Genomic DNA, 21,063 nt, shown 5'->3' on the forward strand with positions numbered 1-21,063 from the left:
TTCAGAAGTTGGAACAGAAAAACGTTGACTTTATGAACATGGGTTGAAATCTCTGCTGCCTACAGAGAAGTCTTAAGGACCGTACTCTGTGCCTGCCCACCCTCCTTACCACTAACACCCTATCTCCCCAACACCTACCCTTCATTCTGCAGACAAACTTGGGAGAAACTTAATTTGCTTGACTAACAATCATTTGGCACAGTAACTGTGGATTAGTTTATGTCTGTGGCAGTATTTGGGTTATCTTTGGTTAAAACACTTACCCAAACTTTGAGAAAACACCAAGTTTTTATTACCACAGAAAATTTCAAGCCCCAAGAAGTGAATCCTTTTTCTCTCCCATTATGAGAATGCCAGAGGTTTTGACAGGTATCTTCTTCCTTTTTCCAAGAAACCAAGAAACTAGGAAAAAAGCAGCAGAGCTATACCACCTTCAGCATTCTTAGAAACAACCCAAACATTGTATTTTGAATTATTCCAGTTCCAGTAAGTTTGTGACAGCTAAAAATTCTTGGACAGAACAATTTCCGTGAATGAGACAGGCTCCCATCTGAGTAGCCACACTTACTCAAATTGCTGCAAAACTTATGTATCTTGACTGGGTGGTTGATGTTAGAAAGCAACAGGCAATGAAAGAATCCAAGGGGTGGGGGAAAAAAACCCTTTGCCACACAGTTTCCCTCATATATAACTTGACCTGTGTAAAATGTCCGCTTACATTTTATTTCAACAACCATGTTGCAAATCCAAAGGGAAGTTCTCTCCCATAACAAAAGAAGTAAAAAAAACCCCAAATGCAACCAGCATGTAATAAGAATTTTATTGAATACATTTAGAAAAAAACTAGAGCATGAAGACATGAGATTCATTTCTGCATACAAGTTTTATGAATGTGCAGAATCAAACAACCATGCAAAAAGACATCTCCCCCCTTCAACTGTAATTCAAGACTCATAATGGCAAAATTATTACCACCTTTAAAAAGTGTTCCAGACACATAACTCATTACTTTAAAAAGGATCTCGTTCCTGAACAGAGATAAAAAAATTTTAGTAGCAATTGGGAAAGACCAATGATTAACAGGTACAGTATTTAACCAATACTCATGCCATGTTTAAAGAATGCAAGCAAAAAATGCATCATTATATAGAATAAGTAGATTTTTTTTTGAGGCAAAATTCCTAGTAAAACTAATCCCTAAACTACTGAAATGGTGACTTGATAACGTAGATGTTCCAGAAGATCATATGATGGAAGATTTTTTTGTCAAGTTACATCAGTGCCATGTAAAATGTTAAAGAGTCAGAGCAGCTGAACAGCCCAGGGCTTAACAGTACATTAACATTAAAAATAAATTCCAACTCCTCCAAGAAATGTTGTTACAGATATAATATGTAATGCTAGGTAGGAAAATGGGCTTATACATGAGGGAAAAGATTAAGATTTCTGTCACAAACTTGTATAACCATGCAATTTTTCATATTAAAAAGCGATTGTGAAGGACAAGTTTTATATGGACCTAGACAGTCAGTTCTGAGACATGTAATACACTGTCTACACATGTAACATGTAAACCCATACTGAAACACACTGCAGCTTTTAAAGACTCATCAATTATAAAAATATAGCTGGACTGTATCAAGTTAACCAACTTGTTAAATACAGCACAACTTCTGAAAACATGAAAAAAAGGGTAAATTTGACAGCAAGTATTCCAGTACGTACTTGTTTGCAATTTAGTTTCACTGAGACAGGTGAAAGCCTATGCGATCAAAAATCACTTAGTTAGATCTTGATTTTGAGGAAGTACTGATTGGTTTGGTACACTACAGTTGGTTTCACCTTCTCTCCACATCTACTAATAAAAGTTTCAGCCAATCCAATATTCCATTGAAGTGTCAGGTACCACTACCTATGTCAAGATGCCATTTCATGAAATACCAGGATCAAACATTGGTGTGTTGGAGCCTGTTCTGAGCAACTGCTCAAAACACTCAAACTCAGTAGGTGATACAGCTTTTGCAGCTTGATGATGCAGACATATAGTTATAAAAAGCTGCTAAGAATTAATGCAGTTAAACGAGACTTATAGCAGCCTCTGAAAGTTTATCCTTTTATTTTGAAAAACATCACAGGCCATAGAAAATGAGGCTATTATTTGTAAAACCTATACCTTCTTGCCTGATCAAAGCAGGTTGGCTTGTGGTTTTTTTTTTGTTTGCTTGCTTTTTTAAACAGGTGAATTTTAAAAGCAGTTTCATTGCCACTGATGGGGAAAGTCATTACGGAACTCCTGAATTATCTTTAATTTTGTGCTGAAAGTATGAACAAGAAAAGAGTAGGAAGAATGAATAAAAAGAAGCAAAACTGAGGACCATGTTTACAGGAGCTTTCTTTTACTCATGGCCAAGTTGACTCAGCTACCAGCAGGACATAGTTTGAAAGAGTCTAAGAAATAGTTATGGGGTCCCAAAGCCTGCAGCATTAACAGCAGAAGGGCCATTCACCCTCATTTCTCTCCATATAGCATTTAGTATACTAAGGGAGAATACAACTTGCTTAAAAACAGAAATTGTTTTCCCCAAAAATTCCATTTCCCCTGTAGTTCTTTAAAATGGGTTTTACATGATGTAAACCTACTGCATGTAAGGATGCAAATAAATTGAAAATACGTTAAAAAAATGTGGAAGATGCAAGATATTTACGGTATATATATCCATATGGATAGACACATGTTTGAACTTGCTTGTTAAATAAGAATTCTATCCTGGGATTTAAACACTGCTCATTTTGCTGTCCAAATTCAGAATTCTGCATACAAAAACACGTGGCACGCTAGTAGCTACAGCTATCTAGAATTTTTCATTCACTGAAGTGATTGTTCTCAGTATTATACTAATAAGAGCTCCACTTGTTGGTTCAGTACACATCAGGGAACATCTGTTCAACTTTTGAAGGACCATTTGCAGGCAAACATTTTTGTACCCTATAACCTTACAGAACCTGGCATGTTCAAATTTCTAAAAACAAACAAACAAAAAACCAACCCCCCCCCCAACACAAAAAAACAGCAGCATTATTAGAGGTTAACAGAATCTTTTAAGCAGAAATTAGAGCTAGAACTTTTAATAGGGGCCCAAGGGAGTAAGCAACCACACTCCCTCCAAGTCAATGAGGAAACAGGATCTTGAAGGTAAAAAAGCACCAAAACAAGTTTCATATATGCAGCACTGCTGTTATTTTCTTGGTGTTTAGGGATGGTTTCTTTGGTAATGTATTTCCTACAACTTTAAGCATGAAGTAGGATTTCAAGTACTGCTAGAGACAGAACTCTGAGCTCAAGTCAAATTATACCAGCTGGAAAACAGTATTATTATTAGAAATCCATATTTAACTTCAGAATGCCTTTACTACGTTCTGTGTTTTCTTGGCATTACTCCAGGTCTGCCAAGGTAGGTAGATGAGCATCCACACATTTCAACAGTCCACAGGACTGCCTGTTTACATATACAAGTTTTGGCACAATAAGTAATGGTGTACATTTTACATGACTTGTATACAAAAACATTGTTTTTCTTTCAGCTGCAACCCAAAATTAAGAAACTATTTCAAGCAGAAAGAGAAAGCAACATTACTGCATGTATTGCTGCTTGGGTAAAAGTCTCGTCTTTAAAACTATCCTGTTTTCAGCCACAAATCTTTGCTGATGGGGAACTGAAAACAAAAATAAGGTCTTGATTTCTAATTACAGTGTTTTGCTTATCTTGTTCAAAAGAAGTATTTTTAAAATATTTTAATTCAAAAGGTATAATTATGACTTGAGACAGACATTTTAAAGCTTGTTGTTGTTTGTTTCTTCTAAGATTTGTCCTGTAGATAAATTTAGTTCTTAGATTACCACCCTCAGAAACAAAAGCTATGCATCTCTACATGGAAATAATTTTCCCTGAGACACCTACAGTGTGTACTGGCTTCTCCTACTACACATATCCACCTACTCTGAAAAAAGATTCATAATTCTGAATGTTGTAGAATAGGACAGAATATACATTCTAAAGACTGTCAAATATATACAACACCTTGGTAATTTTACAATAGTCTGCTGTTTGTATGCTAAGTTATTCAGCTGTTTCACAGTCCATTCACTTTTATATTTAACAATTCAAATACCAAAGGTACATGACTAAAAAAAAAAAAAAAATCCCCTCTTGCCAGCTTTTCTTTTATTTTAATCTGATCTCCTGCTTTTATACATGAAAGACAGCAAAAGAGTCAGCAAGTATTGAAATCCTTAGGAAAATACCGTTTATTCCATCCCTTCACAGCCAACAGGTATTGAAACAAACCTCAGTTTCAGAAGACAAAAATGCAAGTCTACAAGTGTTCTTTCCTATTTATGTTTATGCACCCTTTTATTCTTGATGTAGAATTGCATGCTAATCACTTCGTAACCTCAGATTTTTGTACCTGTATTACTGTATGCTTTATAATGAACAGTGCTGAATTTAACATGTGCTACCCAGTAGATCCAGTCTAAACCAAACATTTGAAAAATTAACACACACAGCGGACTGAGAACACATCTATTTGGATAGTCAGTGCATGGCAGGTAAGGTTGTAAGCAAAGGGCAATAGCTCTTTTACTCTAAATCCCCATGGAGACACTCCAACTAGAATAAATATACTCATGGGAGCAAGAGCAGAAATAGCTATTACCCTTCAAGTTTACACCCCCGTTTACTGTGCGTCAAATTTCTTTGTAGAATGGAACATATGATCTAGCATAAAAAAAAAATCTATATAAAAGTTAAATATTTGATTACAGTAGCAAGTCACCACTTCATAATGGGAAATAATTTGTCTCTTGGAATCATTATTGATCTGAATTCTCTTTTTTTTGCTGTGTGTTGGATACCGGTAATTCGAGACTTGCCCATAATAGTGGCTCTGCTTTTCTCATAGTAAGCTCTATCTTTGTAGCCGTCATGTTCACATAACTCCTCTTTACATCGATTACCTAGAACGGAAAAACATATTTCACACTTCAATTTAAGAAACAGACTGCAAGATATTTGGGAATTAAGTTAGGAAGAGTACCTTATCACTGAATTTCAGAAGATGTTTAGGTAGACGGAATTCCCTGTTATCTAGAAAAGTCACCCCTCTCCCATCGCCAAGCTATGAACATATGCCTATGCATATATAACATATATGTTGGGTCTAACACATCCATAAGCACGCAACTACATAGTGTCAAGGCTGTTCTGCAACACCACTATCATGGTGTTGAGATCAGAAAGGACCCCAGAAGGTCACCTTCTGCTCAAAGTAGGGTCAACTATGATGTCATACCTGATCACTTGGGGCATTAGATTCAGATTTAAATGTAAGTATTGAATGATATGCAACTGAATTTCTCTTAATAAGCAGAGTAATGAGGAAAAACAAACTGTTTTGAAAAAGGAAGCTGAGGGTTTGTGTTTTGGTGTTTGGTTTTTTTAATAGAAAAATTCTTATACTTACTCCCCATAATTTCACACTGCGATGAAATTCCTTTTCTCCTTCGAATACAATATGGATATTTAACTTAACAGGAAAAACAACAGAAAATTTTGTCAGGCTAATAAAACATTTGACATGTGATATATTTTGCTTAAATATACTTGACATTAGGACTCAGATCACTGAGCAAAATGATCAAATTGTCCCTCAGACATAGAATTGAAAATCTGTTCTAACAGATTCTGATACAGTATCATAGTCAATAGTGGCCATATATACATCCTGGAAGCATCATTTTCTCTAAATGCATGATTAAGAAATTAGAGAAGCATTTTAACACTTGTTTAATATTAATAGCTGTGAAACTGCATACTGTGAAGAATGATATCAAACTACATTAAGCCAAACACAATTAAATTATGAATCCATAATTATTTACACACATGGTGATGCAAATCCATCACACTCAGGTTTTAATTGCAGAAGTCAAATTAAAGATTTTTTTTGGACATATTATATTGCAGCTTTTAAAAAACCCCCAACTTTAAAGTACAGATGTCCAAACAGAAGGGGGGGGGGGGGTGGGGGTGGTGGGGAAGCTATACGTACTTGAACAAACACAAATGCCAAGAAAGAGTTGTTTCTCAAAAAAGATTCTTACGCTACCTCTGCCTTGTAAATAAAGTAGAAGCCAGATTTTCCTAACTTCAAGCTGCTGTAAGAATTAAAAAAAATTACATCTTAAGGTAGATACTCACCATTGTGCTATTTGCTTCTACATAGCTCAGATCAGGAACAGAGTTTTTAGCATACACAGAAATAGTCACTTCTCCTCCAGTCTGGTGCCAATCATGCCTGCATGGGACTACTTTCTTACCCTATATAAGGAAAAAGGTACAGAAAAAAAGACTTAAAATTGCATTCAGGAGTATTTTTACAAGACTAATCAGGATAAAAGCCCAGGACTATTTTAACAGCCAATAAGCATAGCTAATAAAGGACTATATTTCATGTTCACAGGAGACTGAAAGACTCCACTTACATCTCTTTTTACTCAGTATTTCAGCTACTGGTCCCCGACAAACATTAGAAGCAAGAAAACCAATGCTTATGACAGAGACTACAGTAAGAAACCAGGACATTGTGATAGAAAAAAAAAAACCCTAAAAAGCAACCCCAACCAACCAACAAAAAAAAAAAAAAAAGGTTACATGTTGGATTAACTTCCTTTCCAAGACTACAGTTGTCCAGCAGGTTGCAGAAAGGAACTGAACAAAGAAAAAGAAGCCATGACTCCAAGAAACTTACATACTACTGCAAAAAATTATTGAATATTACCCTCTGTTCCCTGATGCAGGAAAAATAAACAGTGAAAAAAACCCCAAATAACAAAAAGGTAAAGTAAAAAAAACCCTGTTAGCTAGAAGCCCATTATCTCAATATATACCTATTTAATATACACACAGTTTCTTAACATCTGGGTGAATTCTTTACAAGAACACTCTCCTGCTTTAGGCTCACAACTTCAGCTTTTTTTTTTTTTAATCCCTCCTTTCTGTATTTGAAAATAATTCTTAAACACAAACGTAAATCTTCAACACAAGCAGCAACTCGATGACTTAAAGGAAGTAAAGGACATGTGAAGTAATTGTTGTAGAATGAGGTAACAGAACTACACTTTCTATAATACACCCTTATTTTCTTCTGTTAAATGTTACTGATGCTTGCAGTGTCAAACTCATTTTGCCTCAGCAATAGACAATGTATTCATAACAAGAATTTTGTGTTCACCTGCATCCAATGTGTGACCAGCTAATGTTTTTGAAGTAAGTGTTCAGTTCCATTATTACATTCTGTAACATTCTCTAAGAATCTGTCTAAACCTTGAATGGGAGTATTTTTCACCTTGTAATTCTGCAGTTTGTTCCCAACATTGCAATGAAATACCTACAAACTAAACAGATGCTCTCTCTGTATTTGTTATACTGGTAGCCAAACCAAAACACTCAATCAGATTCAGACCAGAAAAATATTCAGAAGTGTAAATAGAATCCAAATTAGACAGAAAGAGACCCTTCTATCCCCGCCCCCCACCCATGGAACCTCATTGACCTTATCCGTCCTGCCATCCCCACCTAAACAACAACTCAACTATTCTGAATGAAACTGGAAGTACAGTTATTTTACTACAGAACATGTATGGCTGCTCTCTTCATGGTCTTTGGGAGAGGAAAGACTTCTAATAATCTTATTTTAAAGTCTTACATATGGAATATATTCTATATGAAATACTATAGACTTTAACTAACAAAGCAGAAACGACTGCTATTTTTTTTTTTTCTTAATTTGCCAAAACCACTCTTGCTGTAAAATAGTGATACTATACGTATCACTAAAAAGAAAGGTTGTACTCCCTTACGAGTATACTTCTACCACAGATTACTTCAAACTCCATTTCTGTGTATACTGTGCATAATATCCTCCATATTATTTCAGAGGTAATGATCTGTAACAGCTCAACTACAGTAATAACTCAAACAAGCTACTAACTACGTTTCAGTATTCAAAATTCAGAATGGCCAGCTACAGAATGCAATGTTAATGCTACTTACCGCATCCTTTTTAGTCCATACGTGTGTTCCTGTTGTGCAGCCTTCTTGAGCTAAAAATGTATTGAAGTCAGATGTTTTTCTTTTACAACAGCTCCAATACTTCATCCTTGAAAGTTTGCAAAGCAATTAACAAACAATATTTAGGACCCTATTTACTGTGAATACTTAAGATCTTTCCTTTATGCAATATTACTGTTAATTTAGTATACCCTCTTCAAGCATTGCTATTTTTGCCTGAAGAAATACAGAATGAAAACAAGGCAACATCTACAAAGACAGCAGGAACACATAACAGACTAATTAAAAAAAAAATTAAAGTTAACTGAATACTAACCCTTCATGGAATATAGGTACACCAGAATGGTATATACATACTTCTTCTGTGCTCTGTGGTCCTTCGTAGGTCTAGTAAAACAAAGCATTTAAAGTGTATTACTATTGCAGGACATGGACCAAAGGAAAAAACAAAACAAAACACAACCCACAACAGAAACGTTGAACAAAGCACTACAAAGCTTTTGAGTGAATAATCTAGATCTAATGGCTTGCCCTAGCTTTTCAAAGTAACCATTCAGCCTTCATTCACAGATGGTTCCCTGGCACTCCTTCTAACAAGCTATACTTTGTATTAGTTCAATGGCGTACATCAATGGTGACATCACCTATGCTCATAAAGGTCACTTCAGATATTCAGAGACATCCATCTTTAAAAATACTCTGAATATTCAGAGAAAACAAGTACTTAACTGGAAAATAAATTAAAATTAAATTTATCATTCATAAAACACATGGATTCTCAAAAGGAAATAAATTAAACAATATACAACTCTGTCGCTGAATATCAGATCAGTTCTTCCTAACACAAACAAGAGACTGCTCTAAGTTCTCCTCGCCCCAGAGTTTCAGTAGAAAATGCAAAATGTGTCAGATGTCCAGTGAAATACTTATTTAAATTCTACTGTCCCATTCTGGACAACACAAGGGTGTCAGTGTAAAAAACTTTCAGTTTAAATGACTATGTAACGTAAAGACTACTTTTGATGCTAGAAGTGTTAAAACATTTTCTTTGTGGATTCTTCCGGCAGGAAGCATTAAATCGTAAGATCTGTAGATGCTTCTGACCTATACACGGGTCATCAAGAGCAATTCAAGTGTTATCAGTTAAGCCACCTCTCAGCAACATTATATTTAACATTTTAAGTTGAAACATGTCAGTATCATGGGTTTGGCAAGCTTACTACTTAGAAGTTCAGGCCAGGGTTAAAAAAAAAAAAAGTAATCTTAGGCTTACTGCATGCACAGTACAAAACAGCCCACATTTGTCCATACTAAAGTGTGTTATCACATGTGCATTCATTAAGTCTGGTGGACTTTGAGCCATTTCCAAATCAATTTGTAGCACATGAAGAAACACCCAAGAAAGGAAAACAAAACTGTGCACTTTATAGTTTAGCAGCTGGGTTTAAGAGTGGAACTGAACCACTTACTTTTGAACAGCCTGCATTTTTACATGCTGTCCCAATCTTGATTTCATCACTGTCTTCCTCTGTAAACAGAATCATATTATAGAAAATAGCAACTGAATTGTATAATGTACTAAACGTTTTGCTTTTATTAAGAATTAAAATGAGTTAAGGAGTAGATTAGAAAAAAACCTCTCAAGCTGTCTATTTTCTGCCTGGCACTGAAGTCTGCCAGAAAGGTACAAAGAAACAGAAATTACACAAACATTCCAAAAGTTGTATTACCTATGCATCAGATTCTAGGTTCTATACCTTTACACTGTTTTAAATGGCGCAAAAAAAAAAAATTGATGAAGATTATTACAATCATAGGGGAAGAGAACAATCACTCGTTTGGTTTTGTAAAACTAAGAATGTAAAAGTTCCAACTGCTGTCTATAAATACACACAAGAAAAGAATTTGGAGACCAAGTAGAAAGAAGAGCTAAATGACAGTTCTGGCACAAGAACAAAAGTGTATAAAATAGCCACAAATGTAGGTTGAAATTAGAAAGTGTTTCTTAAGGAGCAGTGTAGTTCTGGAACCAAATTCCGAATAAACTGAGGGAAGAAAAAAACCAGGAAAAACAGACGACAGAGCACCAACTAGTCTTCAGAGGAATTTCACCAGTTTACAAAAGGCTTTATATGACATCGTGTTTGCAGTAACATAGGAATAGAGTTCATTTCTTGGGAACTCTTTTGGTCATATATTCAGAAACGGACGTTCCCATTATGTCCATTCTAACCAGGAAATCTTACAAAACAGGCAGTTCAAGTAATTTTAATGGCAACGGTATTGCTCCTAACACCCAAGGCTCCACATTGTTCAAATTTTGATTATCATTCCCTAGACTGGAAGGTATTTCCCAGATTATTAACAACAAGAACATAATTACATGAAATAATCACTTCAGGAACAACAGTATTTCATTTATTTGTGTGACAATTAGCATCATATACCTACTTAACCTCCCTATACCCTTACCTTTTTTCTCTTCGTTTTCTGATGACAGTTTCAGTTTATCTAGTGCTTGCTTCAAGGAAGCCGACACTTTCAGCTGCAAATTTGTCATTGGCTCATCTGGGCTAAAAAAAGTCCAGGTATTCACGTCAGCTTCATGAAAAATAATTTACAAAAGATGACAAAGTAGTAACTTTTAATCTTGCTATAAGTCTCTTCCTTTCCAACTTCCCTTACAACAACAAACAAAACAAACTAGATTTGTAAATGCCAATTCATACTGTTTATGGAAAAAGAGACTAGAAATTTAGAAGGCAGTCTTGGCTTTCAACAGGAAATCCTAAATACCCTACAACAATAAAAATCAATCAAAGATATCAAGGAATCTAAATACAAACACTCTAAAATTATTTTTGATGAATGTTTAAAACACTAAACACAACTGCTAGTGGCATTCTAAGCTATGAGGCTTGAGACTGCAATTTTTGTTTCCTGTGAAGCTAAATGCCGAGAAATCCAGTACTACCTTGTCCTAACCAGAATTCTTTTATCTCATTTTGAAGCTTATGATAATATCATCACTGCTACCAAACACAAGTTCTTTTAAAGTTAATTTGGGAATTTTTACACTATATGAAATCTGTAACACTGAATAACCAAATGAGCTTTAACTTGGCCAACTGATCACAAATTTGGCAAAACTTAGTTTCATATACTGTACCTTGGCCTTTTAATTGTTTCCAATGGTTTTGGTGCCTGAATTATGTGTTCTTGAAATTTGGGTTTCAGTTCAGCTAGCTCCTTTCGTTCAGAGGTAGTTTTGACTTCTGGTTTAACAGGCTCAGGAGGTTTCTCACTGTTATGGAGACCCTTTGTACAGCCCTATTGTGGAAAGCGTATGTTTATAGATATGCAGTGTAGTTAGTGTCTACGATTAAAAATTATCGAGAACTGCAACAAGTTTTCTAGATTTATTTCTTCAGCCCCATCTTCTCCTTTAGCCCACTCTAAACATTGGCTGCAAAGGAAATCCTACAACTGAAGTGGAAAATATCTTCATTTGGACATATGTTAAAGAAAAATGCATACTTCCTGTAATCAAGAAAAGTAACAAAAAATATTGACCTTCCTTCAATGTTAACAAGCGTCTAAATAGGCTTTCATAGAACTAATTATAACCATTAAAGCTTGAAAATGAGACTCAACTTTAAAATTTTACCAAGGAAAATAGTGCACGCAAGATTTAAGACAGTTGTAACAAAAGTATGTCAATTTTAAACATGTAAGAACACGTACCATTTAATATTTATCACTGTCATTTGACAAGTGTAAAAACTGTAAATAATCATGAGTACATACCACAATGCTTAAGAAGTCAGAAAAGTCTGTTGTTCTTCTCTTACAACATGACCAACCCTATAAACATTTTGGAATAAAAACAAAACAAGCATGACTACCTTACTTGGCAACAGCTTATAAAAAGCAAAAGACTAATTATATTCCTTTACAAGATGTGGCACGTCATGATTAGAGATTATTTTCTTCCCTTCTTTGGACAATATTATCATCACTTGCATTTTTAAAAGCCAGAGAAACCTGTTACAGCTGCCATTTCTAGTTCACTCATGCTGCCTTAATCAGAAAGCTCGGTAAACTTGAGGCAATATTTCCATGACAAGTTAGGTGCCAACTTTGTACAACAGAAAACAGAAATATTACTTTATCTCATAAAGTAACATGTAAGCAAAACAAATACTATACCTGAGACTAGGCTCACCTGTGGCAGAATATAGAGGCCCCTTCCTAAAACAATGAGGGGTTTTTGTTTCCTTGAGCACTAGTCAAGTCTTTCAGCTGCTTATTTCCCAGCACAAAGCCAGGTATCTGCATTGCATAGCCATCTATCCAACTACATCAATCCAGAGCACTTTTTATTACATAAACCAGAAATCCAATTTTAGAGAAAATTATCTTGCCACTGTGAATAATGTATCTCAGAAGTCGAAGAACCTTATTAAAGGCAACACTTTGACTAATAAATGCAGGACAGCTTTGGGAGCTTAAGTGGTGTGACACAATGGGGTTTAGGTAGGTGGTTCTAAAATATCCTCAAAATATTAACCATTTCCACAGTCAAGGAGATAAAAGGTTCACCCTGCCCAATTAAATTATCTAGAATTCATAGCAGGAAGAAAACTGCTCGTACAAAATTGTGATGATTTTTTTAATTAGGCTAAGAGATAGGATAAGGAGAGAGGGGAAAGTAGTACTCATTTTAAAAACAGTGCGTATATAAGAGAAAGGGAGTAAACACAAGCTTTTGAGGTAACCATATAATTTCTGTCTCTATAATTAGGTAGAAGTTTTATGTGCTGTGTTATGAGTACAACCATAATTTTGTACAAAACAACCTGCCATAGTCTAAGTAACTGTATCATATTTGATCTAACAGCATCTGTCCCAATTTGCTAGCGGCAAACGGTGGCCGATTCCAGTCATGTACTACAGTATGAGCAGTAGCTCACAGAAAGCATGCTACCCAGCACATATGCACAAGCCTCCATGAGCCCAAAAGATACCACATTATGGGACAGGGATGAGATGCACTACCAGTAGAAGCAGTTCCTAAATACCAAGAAAAAATGCTTGCCCCAAAGCTCAGTTAAATAGCAGTTTGGTGTCCTAAGAAAGGTCACTTAGGCTACTACTAACAGAGTAAACAGTGCCAGGCTCCATTTCTAGACACCAGATTTCTGACAATACACAATTAAATGGTTAGAATGATTTCCAGTACTGTTTTGGCAGTTGTGTCTCAAATAATTCCCTGTAGCCAGTTTGGATGCATCCAGCAGATCCTGAAGTAGGAAGACAGTTTAATATAACAAATATGGGCTATGCAGTTGGCCTAAACACTGGAGACCAGCCACACGTATATTTAATTCACTACTGAAGATGTAGCCCAAGAATCCTGGACAGCTGCATCAGAGGCATGGGTGACCAGTCCCAACCTAACCAACATTCTTATTTGGCCAATTAACAGAACACAATTATTTTTTACAGTAGGCAAATGTCACATACACATTAGCGCTCTAGCCACGTAAGACCACAAGCAGCTGGTTTGAATTCCAAGCAGGTTAATTAACTGAAAGAGTATAACACCTCTCAATGCCTCCAAAGACCTACTCAGAGGACCTAATTAAACTGTTGAGACACCTAAAGTCAATCAATAGGAAACATGTATCATACAGACTTGTATGACATTTAGACCATAGAAGTACAGTTTTTAATTTCTTCTTCAGATTTGAGTACATGTGCTTTTCTAATTTCATGGTGTTGCTCAAACATCATAGGCTGAACACCAGTTTCTGTAACACTGAAAGATTTGGAATTAAAAAATGAAAAAATGCATACTGTTTTACACATATGGAAAAAAAGATAAGTCTTAAAAGGATAGTTGCATACTTACTTTGAGAGCATCATGAAAGACTGGCACACCTGGATGATATGTGCATGAATCTAGAAGAAAATTACTATTATTACTATTCAAGCATACCAAGAATCTTTATTCATCTGATCACAAAACCATTTCACACTTGCAATTCATGTATGCCATGAGCTGTCCCACTTCCCCGAGTGCACATAATTATGAAGGAAAATACAGACTCCACAGAACAAGCGTTCTGAGAGCATATATTAAACATAAATAATCAAGATTTTTTTTCTTCTGTATTATATAACACAAACCAGAAAGCAGGCATCTAAGAGGAACTTCTGCTTCCATATGGCGCAAGTTAACTTTCTATGGACCATCCCTTGTTTTCATCAAAAAATCAGTCCTTACTGGTAATTCAGCAGAAGTAAAAAGGTGGCCCTGTGGCCACCCAACAGACATAAAATACTAGTTTACAGCATCAAATACACCTATTTGCATCTGATCAAGGCCACCTATCTAGAAACACTGTTAAAAAGTTCTTTAACACAAATCTTGAGTTCATTATTTTATCCACGATAATTAGCTTGTTCTTTTTTTCAATTTTTATAGTATCCTAGGTCACTTAAGGACTTGAACCCAAAGGCTAGTCTTCCACGTACACAACTTAGACATGTCAATACTATTAATTATTAATAGGTTCTGGACAAACACTGCACTGAAACACAACATCCATTAACAGAACTGTTTACATTCATAGATGTTTATCAACATTACAGCTTTTTATGTAGCAACTGTTCCTTTTTTACTTAACATATGTATTTTTTCCAAGTGTATTATAATTGCTCTGATTATGTAACTTTTCTTTAACATGTACTGCATGGATAATATTTTAATGACCTGACTCTAAAAGCAATGGGAAACACTAATTATCTTTTAGCCTTTAAAGCAAAATTTTTATTGTTGTTAGAAACATCTAAAATTAAGTGACCCAAACAGTAACAATTTTATAATAAGCCTCCAAAAAACAGAAGTGAAAAATATCACAATACACATGATAGGAAGCAAAAGAGAAAAGTGATAAATAACTTTTAGTAATCTGCCTCCAGATATTAAACAGGCAAAAAAATCCCCCCAAACTTTGTTGTTTTCATTTTTTATAAATATGTAGATTTTTAAGAAATATTGCTTAGTATAATTTTCTTTAATTTTATGTTCAGTGCCTAAGTCTAAGGCACTAATACAGTCTGAAAGACATCAGTCCCCACCTTAACTCAAAAGGCACATATTTTGGGACATTCGGTCCTTTAGCAGGACTTAGAAGCATAGTCATGAACTTCTGCCAATTCCTGCAGGTTCAGGATAAAAAGTTAATGCTGGTAAACCTCAGAGGAAAATTAAAAAATGTTGGTATTTTACATAAAGAACCCAGGACTTCACTGCTAAATCAAATAAAAATACAGGTTATTCTCTTCTAAAAGTATGAAAGTATGTCATCACAAGCATCACGGTAGTAAAACTAAGCTCTGTTTGCAGCAAAGCTTATTTCTGAATCAGAAGACTTAAATGAATATTTCTAATCCCTCACAAGCATGTGGGTTAAATGAGAGAGGTGCTGTTAAACAGGGTAACATTTTTAGAGACTAAAACCATCTTATGATCAATTAACTCAGGGGTGGCTATCCTCCAGCTCACAAGTCAGACACAGACAAGTGTCTATTTGTCCACCTGGCCAAGGCCAATCCTTTTTCCTTGCTCCCTGAAGCCCTCTCTGCAGGAGGTATATCATGGAGCAAATGACAGCCTACTTTGCTGCTATCTCATGAGGGCCATGCATGTTCCACAACAGAAGATGCTGAGGCAAGGAACTCTGCAATGCCTCAAGCAGAGGCAGTGGGACTTGCCCACTAAGCAGTCTGACTATTTTGCATACCAGAGGACAGTAAGACATCAACTCGTTTTCACTCACACCGAGTCAAACAACTCTTATCTGAGTAAAGTGTACATCCATAAAAGTATCCCATCTCAAGCTAGGTGGGGAAAAATGGGAATTTAGGATACATTGATAGTCACCTGAGCAGTTAAGAGCATGTTCTATTTCTGATTTGTCTGAGTTCAGATTCCAGCCTTTGGTTGCTATTCTACGTTTTTCTCTGCAAAAAAATCAAGTTATCTCTCTACTGCTGTTAATATCTTTCCTTAACCAGGAAAAACGTAAGGGTTTTCAAAGCAAGCCATTTTCTCTCACCCTCAGATAATTTTTGGAGATGCAAGTACCACAGATTTTCAGGTTTGCTTTTTTTAATGCTGATTTCATACCCAAACCAATCCCACTCTCATAATGCACACACTGCTGTTTGCTGTTACCTTCCTGCTACATCCTTGCTTATTCACTGAAGCACTGTATTAGTCTTTCTGTTAAATGTCAAAGTACGAAATGTTACTGGTCACCCAAACTTAGAGGTATTTACAATGAATTCCTGTTGAATTCCTGAGGATGAAATGAGAAATCTGTCTATATACAACTTGCAAACCAACCTGCTGCCCTGTAGAAACACTGCGACACTTTGTAAGCTATGCTTTACAGCCCCAAAGCAATGGAAGGTCATTAAACCTGATGAGGTTCATGCAGCATCTTGAGGAAGGTGATGCCTTCAAGCAGTTGCTGAAGCTAGGAAGCTAATTCCACTGAATTTCTCACAGCATTGGAAAAAACCCATAGAAAACAGGACAAACGTGGTACAGCAAGAGCTTATAAATAGTTCACAGAGAAAAGAAAGGCTCAGCCTGAGAAACAGAAAATGGTGGGGAAGACAGAGGATTACGGGGTGTACTTTATAGGAACAGAGTTTGAACTGTGAGGACCAGACAAGGTTAAAAAAAAACTGACTCTGGGCAGACAGACTCCAAAAATCTAAGCTATCATTTCTTGCAACAACATCTCTCACTCACGTCACCTCAGAAATACATAAAGTAAGTTTTCATCAGCTCTGTGATCACATTTATCCTGCGGGTGCAACATCACTAAGTTCGATCTAAGGTAAAAGGGTATAAACAAACACAAAAGAGTATGTGCTTCTGTTCTGGCAATGGACCAAATTAAACCACATTAAGAAAGATCCAAATTATAGCCTAAATGAAAAAAAACATTGCAGTACAGTGAAGAAACCGAGACAAACACATATAACATACACAATTTCAGGCTGGTTTTGCACACCATCTTTTCAACTGTCTTTACGCAGCACTGCTTTCAAACCTATGCCAAAGTGTGCACGTATTACCTCATACTACTGTTTTAGTCACAAAATTTGACCAGGCCTTGAAATGGATTAGAAATGTTCATATGGTCATTGACAGGTTAAAAAAAAAGTTTAAAAAAATTAAAAACCTACTACCACTTTAGGTTAAATTCTACCTTCTACATCAGATGCTACACAAGTCTTTAACAGTATGGATTAACTAGTAGTTAACATATCTCAAATGCATGTGAAATTTGTACCTTGCCAGGCATGCCACAGACGAATTCATAACTGTGCACTCAGTCACAACTGTGTAGACATACCTTTAATGCTTTCCCTCAGGCTGTTTTTTCTGCCTCTCTTTAAGAGGCATACAGTCCATGCCAGCCAGTTGCCACTTGCTCATTTTTTGGAAACAATGAGAGTTTCTACAGAAAATACATACATATATTATTTCAGCCATCAGATTCTGAAGAGAAGATTAACGGCCTCTTACATCAATCATCACTATGGGAATATCTATACCGCAGGCTGAATGTAGACAAAAAAACCTGAAAGATCCAAAACTGCTTTGGGGCCAGAAGGCCTTATTTTCTACCTATCTTCATTTGAGAAAACTTCCTAATAATATATTTATCCTAAACTTAACTATTAGATTATGTCAATGCAAAACTTCTTAAAGGGATAAGTATTTTGGTGTCTGTTTAACACATGTTCTAGCTTTAATCCCCACAATATTTTTGAGGTAACTCCAAACACAGTTCTGAAATACAAACAAACATTTGAACTTGACAGCCATACACAGATAAATGTGGATTTAGATGCCTAAGTAGTAATTATCTCATTGACCTTTGTCAAGTTTAGGGATGCCAAAAGTTATAATAACTCTACTTCCGCAGAAAACGTCAAACTTGATTTTCTGAAGTGGTCTGTGAATAACTATGTTTACCTTTAGAACTGCTTAGTCTAGGAGACAGCAATTCCAGTAAGTGTTCCAGTCACTTACTGAAGCAAACTTCATCTCAAGAAGTTGTTTTCCCCAATCCAAGCACCACAGTTAGCATAGGGCCAGGCCGACCAGATCGAGCTTACTACAACTTGATCACAAACACAGGAACACATGGCAAAGACTGTTATTTTAGTAACAAGTAGAGGTCATGAAGCCCCAATAAGAATTTTTAGTCTAAAAACCCCTGCCTGCTTTGTCTTTGGGGGCAAAGGGGCGCAGGGGATGGTGGTGGAATAGATCACTAAATGGAAGCATTCCACAACCGTGCCTGCTTTTGCTGTTACTAACATTAGCGAGTCTCACTCAAAATGCTGCCCCTCTCTTTGGGAATATTTAGCTCAGAAAAATAAACACACTTTATGCCATGGTTCTTAATCACAGAATACGCACATGTTAGAACATACTTCTAATCTTGTGGGTTGCTAAAAACTAAGCTAATGCAGAGAGGCCACTCTAGAAATTCAGCCAACAGAGCTACTTCACAAATCAGTTGAGGACAAGCCTACCGCAAACTCAGGTCACCCTTTTGCAGCCTCCATGGAATTATGAAACTTAAAGCGATAGCGCTTTAAAGATGTTTCACTAGGTACTGGATTCCCAGTATACATAGGGGAAGCGCTGCTAGAGCTTACAGCACTTGGCAAAGCAGACATACACGTATCATAAGATAAATTTAATTACCTGCTGCAAGTCCACATACTATAATTAAAAAAAAAAAAAGTAGTTGATAACTGCTATGTGTGCAACACCCACGGAGGCCCTCAAAAGAAAAACGCGTGTTGCTGAAGGCCTCCCGTTTCTACCTTTAGAACGTACGACAGCAGCGTACAGAACTGCTTCGTACCGCCTCTTTTCCCTCACACCGCTGTTCTTCCATCCCACGGGAGCCTCAGCGCCAGGCTCACCGCCAGCCCCGCAGTTCCGCACTGAAGGGAACAACCCCCAGCCCGGGCGGGTTTCGCGCTCCGGCTGCCGCGAAGCCGGTAACGGAGCAACCTGCAGCACCGGGCGGCCCCCCCCCCCCACGCCCCCCAAGCGACAGAAACCACCGCGTGAAAACACGAGGAGTCCCCGCGGGGAGAAGCGAGCCCGGACCGGCACCCTGCAGCAGCAGACAGGCGAAGGCGGGACGGACACACACCGCAGACCCCTCGTAACCCCTCCGGGACGCCCTCCCTCACATCCCCCCAAACCGAAAGCTGAGGGGGGGGGCAGTGAGGGAGGCACCCCGCGCCCGCGCTTCCCCCCTCCGCCGCCTTTCCCCGCCGCTCTCACCCACCCTCCGTATTGGTTTCGGGGTCGAAGCGCTGGCCGCAGCCCCGGTTGTAGCAGAGCAAGGACATGGCGGCGGAGCGGCCGGCGGCGCTCCCTGCCCCGCCGCTCGGGAGAGCGAGCGCAGCCCGGCGGAGCGGCGGGCGGCAGGCGGAAGCCGGGCAGCGCCGGGGAGGGCGGAGGCGGGTCAGCTCCCTCAGCGGAAAGAGCCGGCCGGAGCCTTCCGGAATCTTCACGAAGCTTCGGGGGAAGGGGAGAGCGGGCAGCCACGGCTGCGCAGGCGCCGCCGCCCGGCGCGGGAGCCGCTGCCAGAGCGAGAGGAGGAGGAAGAGGAGGAAGAGGAAGGAGAAGAAGGAGCCGGGTGCCGGGCCGCCGCGGCGCGCATGCGCAGTGAGGCAGGTGAGACGGGAGCGCACGGCGAGGCGGGAGAGCTGGGCGCGTGGGGCGGTGCGCATGCGCGGTGAGGCGGACGAGGCGGACGCGTGTGTGGGGGTGCGCATGCGCGGTGAGGCGGGGCGGAGGCGGGATGGCGCCGGGAAGGGTGGGCGCTGCCGTCCCCGAGCGACTCTGTGGCCTCGCCGCCCGCGCAAAGGCTGGCGCCGGGCTGAAATATCCCTGGAAAGCTCTTCATCCGCAGCAGAAAGAGGCGGGTTGTCGCCGGCCCCCCGCGGTGCTCCCCGTCCCCAGGACCCCCGTCGCGCCGGGCCGGCCTCCTCACGGCCCCGTCTGGCGGCTGGGCCCGGCGGGTGCTGAGGGAGGCTGGCCGCAGCGGGCTCGTGTGTGGGAGTGCCGCTGAACGGCGGTGCTGTTCTGCCGTCTGGAGTCGCCAGGAGCCGGCGAGCACCTCAGGCTGTGAGCGGTGCTGTTGCTGGGCTGGTGGAGGGGATGCTCAGCCTCTGGCGAGTTTTTAACTTTTTTCTTTTGAGAATGTTAGGTTGTCTAAGTCACTTCAAAAAATATTTGGCTACATAAAAAGACTGGTTAGGAAGCTATGAGTGCTTACCTCATAAATGTCTATGATACATGTGAGTTTAATTTTTAAAAAGTACTTTTGTGTGTGTATTAAAGGATTGTCTCGTTTGCACAGAAACAAAGATACCAACACCAGAAATGACTGTGAAAAAGATAATTTTTTAATTATGTTCTTGCAGTTCCCTGAAAGTTACCCTGAATGCTCCTGTCAGCTGACCGATTTATGTGTCCTCTATAGTGTGCCAGCTTCTTTGATGTATTATAATAGGTTGTATTTAATAATTATAGCTAGTTACATTTCTGCAGGCAAATACAAAGTGGTTTCTTATAATTAAACATCTACTGCACAGTTTTTAAAATAGAAATGCCTAGGTGTTCATACGGCATACGACAAATCCTGAAGCACATGTGCATAGAATGAGGAGATGAAGTGATCCCTACAAGTGCTTCTTTAAAGGGAGTTTAAGGATGCAAAAAGGATAATCAGGAGACTGCTGCTAATGTAGTCCTAAACTTCTGGAAACTTGTAAATTTGTGAGATGCGCTCCACTTGCTTCATTA

General features: G+C 38.4%; 1 protein-coding gene across 1 annotated transcript; it reads right to left on the reverse strand.

Moving 5' to 3' along the window:
* Window positions 1-795: 795 nt before the first annotated feature.
* Window positions 796-19,878, reverse strand: CHORDC1 (cysteine and histidine rich domain containing 1). The gene is made up of 11 exons (XM_052812597.1): window positions 19,538-19,878; window positions 14,047-14,096; window positions 11,940-11,996; window positions 11,302-11,462; window positions 10,605-10,705; window positions 9,602-9,660; window positions 8,449-8,519; window positions 8,115-8,220; window positions 6,261-6,380; window positions 5,524-5,586; window positions 796-5,017 (listed from the first exon to the last, which is right to left on the reverse strand). Exons 1-11 carry the CDS (start codon window positions 19,599-19,601, stop codon window positions 4,874-4,876), a joined length of 996 nt encoding a protein of 331 aa, XP_052668557.1. The 5' UTR covers window positions 19,602-19,878; the 3' UTR covers window positions 796-4,873.
* Window positions 19,879-21,063: the final 1,185 nt, after the last annotated feature.

This window comes from Harpia harpyja, chromosome 17 (assembly GCF_026419915.1).
Source record: "Harpia harpyja isolate bHarHar1 chromosome 17, bHarHar1 primary haplotype, whole genome shotgun sequence".
In the NCBI taxonomy this organism is placed as follows: domain Eukaryota; kingdom Metazoa; phylum Chordata; class Aves; order Accipitriformes; family Accipitridae; genus Harpia; species Harpia harpyja.

What these genes read in the sequence shown, in the direction of transcription:
- CHORDC1 (XM_052812597.1), bottom strand. Translation starts at nt 19,601, where the DNA reads ATGTCCTTGCTCTGCTACAACCGGGGCTGCGGCCAGCGCTTCGACCCC. An exon ending in AGAAAACGAAGAGAAAAAAG is followed by an intron (nt 9,661 to 10,604) that starts GTAAGGGTATAG and finishes TTCTGTTTACAG; the next exon opens with AGGAAGACAGTGATGAAATC. An exon ending in TATGGACTAAAAAGGATGCG is followed by an intron (nt 6,381 to 8,114) that starts GTAAGTAGCATT and finishes TTCCTTATATAG; the next exon opens with GGTAAGAAAGTAGTCCCATG.